The following is a 13,026-nucleotide window of genomic DNA, read 5'->3' on the forward strand; positions in this document are numbered from 1 at the left end:
GATGATTATTTGAAAACATTTCTGTATTATAGATAATGTTAGCTGATGTGGTGACACTCGACTAGATTAACGTGAAATGACAATAACAATGACGACGATGACGATGATGACGACGATGACGATGATGACGACGATGACGACGATGACGACGATGACGACGATGACGACGATGATGACGACGATGACGACGATGACGACGATGACGACGATGACGACGATGACGACGATGACGACGATGACGACGATGACGATGATGACGATGATGACGATGATGACGATGATGACGATGATGACGATGATGATGTCGATGATGATGTCGATGATGACGAAAATGTGCAATAATAATAATGCAATTCAATCGAATGATTTAATATTATATACTTTCCATTTCGAGTATTTTTCTTAGTGTGAACTATAGTAATTCGATTTTGTTGGGGGTCACCGGTGACCCCCATGGCATTCAACGTGTTAACAGTCGGACTGCCGGGAATTTCAGAGGATTAATTACGTAATGGTTGGTGGAAGTGAGGATAGGTTAGGTTAGGTTCCTTCAGGTGTTTATCGAATGTTTTTGAAATTCTTTGGAATAAGTGAGATTGTTTATTTTTGATATCGTTTGAAATATTCGATGATTTAACTGTACTGAACATTTAATAGGATTAATATGTAATCCGAAAAATTGTGACGATAGGTTACATTTAGTTTCTTCGAGCGTTCGTTATAATATTCAAGTGAAACGTTTATAACGTTATGTAATATTTGAAAGATATTTTAATTATCGGTAACGTTGGTTCGTGGTAAATAAATTAAATTTAAACAATACGAATTGGGAAGAGTGACTTAAGTGAAAGACAAACGGTAATCCCTTATTAATAATGTTCATTAATTAATGATACAATGATCATTAATGTTAGTACTCGATTAACTGTTCATTAATTACAACGTTATTAATAATACAATATTAATTATTATAATTACGAGTATTAGTATTCAATTAATCCGAGAACATATTACGCACGAAAACTGAGGAATGGAACCTAGATCACTATTTGGAACCTCTTATATTTTAGCTGGTGCCATTTTTTCCATTTCCAATCTCGACAAAACAACTCGAGACACCCTATAGATTCGCCAATATAAAGAAGCTATCTGTAAACCACTCATTTCATTTTACCTAGTGCCATTTTTACCATTTCTAATCTCAACAAAATAACTCGAGACACCCTATAGATTCGCCAATATAAAGAAGCCATCTCTAAACTCATTTCATTTCTCCCAATGCCATTTTTACCATTTCCAATCTCAACAAAACAACTTTTGACACCCTATAGATTCTCAACTACAAGGAAAGCTATCTAAACCACATGTTCCCCATTTTAAGATATCCAACGGTGGGTTCCAGCATTCGCGAATTCCCATTCCCGCGAGGAAAAATTACTCGAGCAGAGTGGTTCTCACTTGCATCCTCAGCGCGATGCAAACGTAACATTCCTGAAAATGTGGCTGTCCGATAGTTCCGATAGCCATCAGGAGACAATCGAAATAATGGCGTTGCACTTTCAGCGGCAGCGGCAGCAGCGACGGCGCGGAGGGCGGGAACAGCGAGAAGCTGTCCCCCAGCAAACTTTCGGAACTCACGTCGCCCAGTCCCGGACCTTCGAACAATTCCTACAGTCTGCTCCAAAATGATAACGTGAGTACGCTGCGAGCTCTTTCATGGTGTTTCCTATGGGGTATTAACCCTTGCACTCGGAGATTTTTCGGTGGAAATTATTTGAACATTGTTTGAAATTTAAGGATAAATAATTCACGATAAATAATTGATATTAATATTATTATAATTAATATTAAATATTATAATTAACTGATATTAATATTATTATGGTTAATATTAAATACTATAATTAATTGATATTAATATTATTATAATTAATATTATTAATTGATAATAATTCACAGATAAATTGAGCAACAAAGCTATTTTATTTAAATTCATATTGTAATAGAAAGTTTAATTTAAAATAGTAAATATTCAACTTTTGCTGTGTCAAATTAGGTGGTTAAAAGGGGCACCACTTGATACGGCCCCGGAAAATGAAGTTTGATATTTAATATTGAGTCTTGTATCAATATATGAATTATTAGAGTAAAAGAGTGACTTCAGTGATTTGAGTATGACTTTTTGTTTAAGTAAATTTGAAAAAGAATTTTAATATTTTTTTTATATTTTTGATAAATGATGATATTTGATGAAAGATATTTGAGTGCCAGGGGTTGATATTGGGAATGTTGTTAAGTTAAGGATTTAGACGTTTTGGAACGTTTTAAATGTGATACTGTGGAAAGTCTTGTGAACTGGTATTGGTTCTTGGGGTTATTTGTTTATTTTATTTATTTTAGTTGATTTTCGTTTGTGTTAGTTACTAGGGAATATGCAGTACTGTGGAAAGTACTGCAAACTTGATTTGCTTGATCTACTTGATTTACTTGGTTTACTTGATCTACTTGATTTACTTGATTTACTTGATTTACTTGATTTACTTGATTTACTTGATCTACTTGATTTATAAAAATTGACTTACCCTACTTGCTGTAGTCGATTCACTTGAATCATTTGAATCAGTTGAGTTAGTTGAGTCAGTTGATTCTCTTGAGTCTCTTGAATCACTTGAGTCACTTGATTCACTTGAGTCATTTGAGTCAGTTGATTCTCTTGAGTCATTTGAGTCAGTTAATTCTCTTAATTCATTTGAGTCCCTTGATTCTCTTGGTTCACTTGATTCACTTGATTCACTTGATTCACTTGATTTTACATTAACAAATAAACACGAGACTCCAATCAAAAAACACAAGACATAAGAAGATTAAAATACACACAGCAAAGTACCTAAACAAAGATAAATAACAATTTGATAAATAAGTATTCAACAAAACTGTCGCTACACTGAACTGAAATTAAATCACATGATTCATTGCTTCTGCATAAATAAACAACCAGTTGTCGTTTCAATCTTTAATGATCCTGACGATAAATGGTTATTAACTTTTTGTGTTAAAAATAATTTATGTAGATTAGACGAGAGATTATTTTTTTTCTAACAACATTTATGCTAATCACATGTTTATCCATGGGTCAAGGTTCACTGTCTGGCTAGCCTTGTGTCTTTGCACAAGTGTGCAATAATATCATGCACTTGTAAGAAGTCTAAGAAACCTATAATTACAAAAGAATTATTATTCCACGTTAATGATCAGTTCCTTATTAGTTTTTGCAAAATGGATAATTATAAAAATTATATTCAGCAATTATTAGTTCCTTTTGAAACGTTTGACATGTATTCTTTTTATTATTTTAATTAAGTTTAGTTAATTTATTAGTTAATTGTCATTATTAGATTAGTTCCTTATTAGTATTTGCAAAATGGATAATTTTTATGCATTCAGAAATTATTATTTCTTCTTTCAATGTTTGACATTGATTTCTTTTATTATTTTAATTAAGTTTAGTTTATTTATTAGTTAAGTGTCATTATTAGATTAGTTCCTTATTAGCTTTTACAAAATGGATAATTATGAAAATTATATTCAGCAATTATTATTTCTTTTTTCAACATTTGACATTGATTTCTTTTATTATTTTACATTTTGTTGCTCTATATTACTAAGACACTATAAAAGGTACTAATTGTCAAAGGTAATAATAGAGTTCTAGACAGCAATTAACGTAATTGCCACTTGAACCCTTAAATGAACTATCTCTCTTTCCTAGTGTAATTACTTTGGAATGCAAGCATTTAAAGAATGACTGAGTAGTGATTATTTTAATTGAAAGATTGGAAATAGTTTTTGCACTTATTTTCTGCAACAGTTTTATACTTCTGGATTTGTAGAAGGATTTTTGAAAATTCATGCTGATATTTAATACTACTCTAATTTAATATTCTTTACTATTTTGACTGTTTAATGTGATAAGTTTAAGAAATGATGATCACTTGAGTCAGTATAACTTATATAAAGGATTAAAAGGAAATTGAGAAAATCCAACTAGGGAATTGAAAATTTTAGGTTACATCATAATTATAGAAAATTAGTAAAGAAAATTAAGAACGTTTATCTCCAGGAAATTGAAATCTAGGTTACATCACAGTTGTAGAAAATTACTAAATAAAATTAAGGAAATTCATCTCTAGAAAATTGAAATCTAGGTTATATCATAGTTCACGAAAATTATTAAAGGAAATTAAGAAAATTCATCTCCAGAAAATTGAAATCTAGGTTACATCACAGTTGCAGAAAATTACTAAAGAAAATTCAGAAAATTGAAATCTTTAGGTTAGGTTAGGTTAAAAATTATTGAAGAAAATTAAGAAAATTCATGCTCAGAAAACTGAAATCTCACTATTACATCATACTTGCAAAAAATCACTCAACAAAATAACCGTTTCCATTCGCGCAAAACGAATCCATACGAAACAGACTCCCGTATAAACAGAGGGCCCGGTGTATTTCTAGCTTGCGGCAGGACTCATTAAAGTATATCTGTCACCGCAGCCGGAAGGGAACGCCAGCGGTGCGAGTGGGAAGCATTAACGAATTCCGCGAATTTTTCGCCGTAAAACTTCAGTCGAATGGCTCGCGATCGCGGCCGGTTCGGACCAAATTAGACGAAAACTGACAGCTGCTGGTTTCAATATTTCCGAAAATGCGCGACTAGTTTCGATGTGTGGAATGTCGAAAACTGACGTAACGAGTTCTAGTTTGCGTTGAAAGAGGAAATTACGGGAACCTTGTTACCAACGGTCTGAAATTAAACGTCGAAATTAAGTCAGGGTCGGTTGCGAGATTTTAAATGAGTCGTGGTTTGTCGGTGGTTTCTGTTTGTTTAGAATGGTAAAAGGGTTGACTGAAATGTTTTGATGACGATGGAATTGATTGGAACTGATTAATGAATTGTTTTTCATTTTGTCGCTATGATTTTTTTTATCATACTATAGTTATTGATGATGGAAGAATAGTATTTTATTTGAGATACTTTTGATACTTTTGATACTTGTGACACTTTTGATATTGTTTACACCGTTGACACTTTCAATACATATGATACTAGTGATACTAGTGATACTAGTTATATCATTGATACTAGCGATACTAGTGATACTAGCGATACTAGTGATACTAGCGATATCATTGATACTAGTGATACTAGTGACGCTGGTAATACTTTTGATACTAGCGACAGTATCGACACTACTGATACTTTTGATACTTTTGATACTTTTGATACTTTTGATACTTTTGATACTTTTGATACTTTTGATACATTTGATACTTTTGATACATTTGATACTTTTGATACATTTGATACATTTGATACTCTTGATACTCTTGATACTCTTGATACATTTGATACTCTTGATGCTCTTGATACTCTTGATGCTCTTGATACTCTTGATACTCTTGCTACTCTTGCTACTCTTACTATTCTTACCTAATCTTTCATTAATTTTGTTAATTTAATTGAATCTGTGATACTTAATTAATTTTGTTAATTTTTGCTTCAATTTAATGTGTACTACTTAATTAATCTTGTTAATTTTTGCTTGAATTTAATTTGCAATATGTAATTAATCATGTTAATTTTTGCTTGAATTTAATTTGCAACATATAATTAATCTTGTTAATTTTTGCTTGAATTTAATTTGCAATATGTAATTAATCATGTTAATTTTTGCTTGAATTTAATTTGCAATATGTAATTAATCATGTTAATTTTTGCTTGAATTTAATTTGTAATACTTAATTTAAAGAAACTCATTTATTTTACACACTGAACGTAAAACTGGTTCAGAATTATAACTGAAATAAAATAGTAACGAAACGTTCGTATATTACTGATAAGCAGCAATCGAAGGAATTGATAATCGAACGAGATTCTATTATCTCTCTGGGCCGTACGATTGTCACTGTAGAGCTCCAGTACAAATGTTCTATCTCTAAAAAGCAAATAAACGCCTGCCACTATATTTATCTACTGCCAACCGTGGCGTCGATAAAAGTTCAGCGGTTAGACGTACGATCGACTCTGCCTCTTTTATAACTTCAATTCGATTCGACTTAAAACACAAACTTGGTTGATTAATATTTATTTATTAAATAAGGTAATTAATTTTTTTTAATGAAGTTTAGCTAGGTTTGTTTTTTTAATTAAATTTTCTCGTTTTTAGTTTGATTCATTGGAGCGTTAGATAATTAGTTATTTTAATTAACTGTTAATTAGTTCTATATAATTCTATGTGATATACGGTTATAATTATGTCTAATATAAGGGTGCTTCTCTGTTTTACGTTGTGGTGCAATTATAAAATAAATGAGTCACTGATTATTTAGATTAATTATAAATTAAATATTAATCAGTATTTAGTTAGATTAATTATGAAATAATTAAAATTCACTGGTTTGTTAGATTAATTACAAAATAATTAAAAGCTACTACTTCATTAGATTAATTACAAAATAAATAAAAGTTACTGTTTCTTTAGATTAATTATAAATTAAATAAAATTCTCTATTTAGTTAGATTAATTATGAAATAATTAAGATTCACTGTTTGGTTAGATTAATTATAATATAAATAAAAATCACTATTTAGTTACATTAATTATAAATTAAATAAAAGTCACTGTTTCTTTAGATAAATTATAAAATAAACAAAAATTACTATTTATTTAAATTAATTACATAATAAATACAAGTCACTATATTTATTCAGATTAGTCATAAATTAAATAAAAGGCTCTATTCACTTAGATAAATTACAAAATAAATAAAAATCGCTATTCATTTACACATCTGAATATATTATACAATCATTTCAGCAGCCAAAACACTGATTTTCTCAATCTTCCTTTTCAGAATCTTCCAAAATTCCACTATACACGTTGTACTCAAACAAAAAGTGAAAACGCTCAAACCCATCACTTCTAGCGATGGGTTAGAGTCTTCCACGGTTTCACTATACACGTTGCACTCAAACAAAAAGTGAAAAACGCTTAAACCCATCACTTCTAGCGATGGGTTTAAGAAAAAAAAAGTCAATCGATTAATTTTCTGAAGTTTTCTTTTTCACACTCGACCGATTGACTTCTGAATGACTCATACGACAGTCGCGAAATTTTAATGATTCGAGGAGTCATCAGGTGCATTTGAAAGCATTCGAGAGTATCGTTCGTCGCGGGCATTGCCTTAGACAGTCCAATTTGATTAATTACAACCGGCGACGACTATTGTACTTAACGGATTCAATGATTCCATCCGGGGTCGTGGAGCAACATCATGCCTCTTAATGAGACGAAGACAGATCTAAATGACGCCAAGAGGATTTCAGTGCTAGGTGATTCAGTCCATGTTGAACGCGTAACATGACGCGAAAACAATTGGTCTAATGACTAAATTACCTCTAGCCCTCTTAATTGCTACCAAAACTTCTCAGTTGTAACATTATTACTAACGAAGGTGTCAAAAGACTTCTTTTGAATTACTAACCTTAAAACTGTATCAATTTATTATTATTTATTATCACTGAAGTGTCAGAAGACATCTTTTGAATTTCTAACCTAAAACTGTATCAGTTTATTATTCTTTATTATTACTGAAGTGTAAGTGTAAATCGGTAAAACTAATCCGATTCCCGTCGTGTTTGGACTCATTTTAATCGTCGCAATCTCAGCAATTCACTGACACTATGTTTGAGAAGGTAAAGTCAAAATTACTACAAATGAAATTTTCTTCGTTACATGTTTAATCCTACCTTCCCAATCATAATACCGATGCAATGTTGAGATTCTTCCGATTAAAACGAGCCCAAACACGATAGGAAACGGACTAGTTTTACAGATTTAATGTAATTCACGGAATTAAAAGCTCGTTTCCATGAAATGGAAAAACTAGTCCGATTCCTATCGTGTTTGGGCTCATTTTAATCAGCACAACCTCAGCAATTCATTGGCACTATACTCGACAAACTAACTCAAAATTACAATTGCATTTTCCACATTGTACGTTTACATTTGACTTAGTTTTCAACTAACCATTCATCCTCTGCTCGATTCAACGAAAAACTAAAAATACATTACACTAACAATAATAACATATAATTTTGAACCACCCTGTACATCCACGAGCACGAGCACCGCGCAGTAGCGGTACATTCGGGCCTTTTTCCGTTCTTTTTCGAAAACAACGCTTCCGATAGCCAGGCATGTCTCGTTGTTCCAAGAATCCCGTGTTCCGATGATCACGGACAGGTTTCGACTCCCTAATGAACCGACATCGCTAATCCTTTCGTCGATTCGCCGGATGATAATGCCGGCGACTGCGGTGCCGTTCGATTCGGAAGTCATACCGGCGAAGTTTGAATGTTCTGGTCTTATCTAGGCTGGCACCAGCCATTTAAAATGCTAATTTAAGTGGCGAGCAGTTCGCCTCTGGCAGAGGACTCTATAAAGCGCGATTAATAAACCGCGGGGTTTATGCGCTTAAATCAGATTCAATCGAGTTAGAAAACACCGCAGCAGATACTTGAACTCGTTCACGGAACCTGCGTTTTCCACTTTATCCGGGGCGAAATCAGCAGTTTACTGGCACTATGTTAAAATTACTGCAATTGAAATTTTCTTCGCTGCCTGTTTGAACTTACCTTCTCAGTTGCAGTACCGATGGAATATTGAGATTCTGCTGATTAAAATGAGCCCAAACACGATAGGAATCGGACTAGTTTTTCGATTTCATGGAAACGAGCCTTTAATTTTATTAATTACACTAGGTTGTGTAAAACTAGTCCGATTCCCGTCGTGTTTGGACTCATTTTAATCCGCGCAGTCTCAGGAATTCACTGGTATTATGTTTGAGGATATAAGATTAAAGTTACTGCAATTGAAATTTTCTTCGCTGCCTGTTTGAACTTACCTTTTCAGTCGCAGTGCCGATGGAATATTGAGATTCTGCTTATTAAAATGAGCTCAAACACGATAGGAATCGGACTAGTTTTACCGATTTCATGCAATTAACGAAATTAATGTTCGTTTCCATGAAACCGGAAAAGTAGTCCGATTTACGACGTGTTTGGACTCATTTTAATCAGAAAAATGTCAGTAACCCATCGGTACTATGATTAAGAAGATAAGATTAAACATGCAGTAAAGAAAATTTTTGTTGCAGTAAAGTCAACGGTACCTTCTCAAAGATAGTACCAGTGAATTTCTGATACTATCTAAATTATACTATCTAAAATTATATATAATATAATAGTATAAATATTAGTATATTATATTTTATTATATTATTATATTATTTTTATGCACTATCCAAATTTCTGTGAGTTTCTAATAATATAAAAAAATACAGTAGATAATATAAAAATGAAATTTTATAAATAATTTTACAAGTGACAATAATAATCAATTTACACAAATATAATAAAAACCAAATAGGTAAATTACCATAAAAAAACTATGGCTTATATAAATTCTAATAATATAACAAAACACAGTAGATAACATAAAAATATAATAATATAAAAAAAGACAAAAGAAACCAAAAATATAATTTTATAAATAATTCTACATTAACAATAATAAACCCATAGCTCAACCCATTACCATGAAACACAGCATACACAGACCCACAAGCCCAAGTCCCAAGCAGCACCGAGAAACGCCTCGGGAGGTCGTAAATCGCGGATGCAGTTCTCCTTAAAATGGCGTGCAGAGACCGGCGAGTCTCGTGACCGCGGACGTGTCGAGTTATTTTTTTCCTCGGTCCGGAAAAAGAGTCATCTCCTCTATTTATTTCGGCACGTAATCGAAAAGAGTATTCCTGGTGCCGGCGGCCCGTAAAGAATAGCGCGAACGATGCCACGAGCAAAGATCTTTTCCTGATTCTCGTTCCATTCCGACGCCGGCCTCCGCAGCCCCCCACCACTCGGCCGGTAACGATGGAAACGTGTCCCTGATCGCGGACCGCACGTCGCGTTGGGAATTGAGTCAGGTCTAGGATAAACAAACACGTGCACTTTTGTACCGGTGAATTGTGTGCAGTGGGAATAGTGATTGGTTTTGTTGTTGAGGGAACAATGAATATTGGGTGTGATGAAGGTTGTAGGTTAATTGTGATATGAAAATGTTTATGTAAAAGCAATTGTTATATTGTTTGATGAGGTAGTGGAAATTGTGTATGATGAGATTAGTAATTGTTTTTGTAATTGTAAATGGACAATTATTTTTACTATACTTAATGAAGCAGTGGAAATTGTTTATAATGATAATAGTGATTGGTTTTGTTGTTGAGGGAATAGTGGATATTGGGTGTGATGAAGGTTAATTGTGATAAAAATGTTTATGTGAAAATAATTTTTATTTTGTTTATTGACGTAGTGGAAATTGTATATAATGGAAGTAATAATTATTTTTGTAATTGTAAATGGATAATTATTTTTACTATATTTAATGAAGCAGTGGGAATTGTATATAATGTTAATATTTATTGTATAAAATAAACAAATACAATAATGTATTATAAAAAATATATATATATCATATACTAATAATAATAACAACAACAACAACAACAACAATAATATAATATATTATAAAATGTATATATTTTATAGACTAATAATAATAATAATATAATATATTATAAAATATATATTTTTTATATACTAACAATATATTTATAATAAATAAAAATAAATAAAAAAACATTCTGTCATTAACATTAAACTTAACATAAAAATTGAAACAATAAAATAAGAAATAAATTGTCAGTGTAACATACTAAAATTTCAAATGTATTTTTCCTCCTTTTTTTAATAGAAGCGTGGCCGACGGAGAAACTCGAAAAAAATGTAACTGCCGAACGAACGTGACACGAAAAAATTCCGATAAATTCGAGCGAATATAAAAATAAAATATAGACTGACGGGAAATTAGTTTCCAGTCGGAAAACGAATCGCCAGAAAGATACTGTGTGTTTTCGTTAGTGAATATGTTTAAAATATACACTGGGAATATATTTATCCGGACACGAGAAGCTGTTTGAAAAATTTCAGTGAAAATAGAAAATGTACATTTCTGAATCGATCATTGAATATTGATTATAATATATTTTTAATATAATTTTTTATTAAAATTAATTACGTTAATTAGTAGGTCAAAAAATAAAGGAACTGTTTCTTAATAAATAATTAACATCCACATTTGAGATTTCCTTATTTATAGACTTGGAAAATGTTAATCTACGAACACTAACAATTGTATTTTAAAATAAAATTAAGTAAAAAAATTCAGGAATCCTAATTAACCTATAATTAATAAACAATAATTAACAAACATTCACAATGTTTCCACTGAAAGACATTCAGATTTTTCTCTACAAAAAAATGTTAAAAATCAAAATTTAAGATTTCATTAATTATACACTAAAAAATTATATTTCTAAATAAAAACATCTAAAAAAATTCACAAACCCCAATTAACCTATAACAATAACACCCACAAAATTCCCACCTCCAAACATTCGCACTGTTCTCCACAAAAAATGTTAAAAATCCACATCTGAGATTTCCCATTAAATTCCTGGACGATTTCACGTTGCGAATAAAAAGTCCGAATTTACGGACGGCTCGTCGGTCCGTTAACCTTCAAGGACCATTTCATAGCGCTACAAAGTTTACGCGACTCGGCCTAGATACGAGTGTCATTACGAAAATATACGTTCGGCGACGAAAACGTTTGGCCCAGAATGTGCGGTTATTAGGGAAAATCCGCGGCGAGGATCCGGTGTCTCCCTTCGAGAAATGTATTTTAAATATATATATATAAATAATTTATATATTATATATAAACATATCAATATATTTTTCGAGATTTGATGAGTCCCTTACTATTGTATCATACAAATACACAAATTTATTTTACGATTTTTCACGAAAGCATTGTCGTCATTTAAATACTTAAACAATTAGTTCAACGTGAGTCAAATTTGACCCATGGTAGTTTCAGTATTAAGATCCATTTGTACATACATTCCAACAATAATTAATATCTTATTTCCCAAAAGCCTTAACATTTTTTAAATATTTGGATAACAATATTTCCAAAATGGGTCAAATTTGACCCATGATAGTTTCAGTATTAAAATCCATTTGTACATGTATTCCAACAATAATTAGCGATCATATTAATATTTTATTTTCCGATTGTAATCCTATTTTGATGATGAACAATATTTCCAAAATGGGTCAAATTTGACCCATGGTAGTTTCAGTATTAAAATCCATTTCTACATATATTCCACCAATAATTTTCAGACATATTAACATCCTATTTCCCAAAATCCTTGTCATCATTAAAATGTTTGCAAAACAATATTTCCAAAATTGGTGAAATTTACGTCACCATACGCCACCTACCAAAAATCGACAGGAACTTTCCGGGCAACCCAACGAATTACTCACGGCGGAGAAAAGAATCCCACGCCGAAACCGGACCTCGTTGTTGATCGAATAGTTGGTCCGCGAGTTACCGGGGAAAGCGCGGGAGAGATTACAAGACGGCTCAATGTCGAACGAGAATATCAGAAGAATGCGTGCTTGCGTGCAATAGTGCTCGATTGTTCGGAGTTTATGACATGCACGCTGGCTCTGTTGAATCGCGATGCATTCACTCGGAACGAGATTCTTTGGAGTCGTTCGGTCTCCAACCTGTGAGGCGCGGACAATTGCCAGGGAAGGCGGAAAAATTGTTAATAATAAATTAATTTTCATACCTGTATTGGGAACTATTGTTGTTATGGGTGTTCGAAATGGTGACATTTTTTGGAATTGGTAGAAAGGAGAATTGTATGTAAATTAAAATAATAATTAACATTTTTTGTCGATGATGATGATGATGATGATGATGATGATGATGATGATGATGATGATGATGATGATGATGATGTCGATGATGATGATGATGATGTCGATGA

General features: G+C 32.0%; 1 protein-coding gene and 1 long non-coding RNA gene across 15 annotated transcripts in view; one reads left to right on the plus strand and one right to left on the minus strand.

Annotated features, from left to right (window-relative positions):
* LOC143174422 (uncharacterized) overlaps positions 1-4,718 on the minus strand; it is a 94,749-nt gene extending 90,031 nt beyond the window's left edge. The window contains exons 1-2 of the long non-coding RNA XR_012998359.1: positions 4,413-4,718; positions 2,583-2,887 (exon numbers count right to left, since the gene is read on the minus strand). This is a non-coding gene — a long non-coding RNA (uncharacterized LOC143174422). The remainder of the gene's footprint in view (positions 1-2,582; positions 2,888-4,412) is intronic.
* LOC116433269 (uncharacterized) overlaps positions 1-13,026 on the plus strand; it is a 115,038-nt gene that overhangs the window by 90,042 nt on the left and 11,970 nt on the right. For 13 of the 14 annotated variants that reach the window (XM_076366510.1, XM_076366500.1, XM_076366505.1 and 10 more), the window contains one exon: positions 1,564-1,693. In XM_076366510.1, the coding sequence (XP_076222625.1) occupies positions 1,564-1,693 (130 nt within the window). Of the gene's footprint in view, positions 1-1,563; positions 1,694-10,871; positions 11,066-13,026 lie in introns of those variants that run through there. The other variant, XM_076366538.1, reaches the window with a different exon arrangement.

Source organism: Nomia melanderi, chromosome 1 (genome assembly GCF_051020985.1).
Source record: "Nomia melanderi isolate GNS246 chromosome 1, iyNomMela1, whole genome shotgun sequence".
Lineage (NCBI taxonomy): Eukaryota > Metazoa > Arthropoda > Insecta > Hymenoptera > Halictidae > Nomia > Nomia melanderi.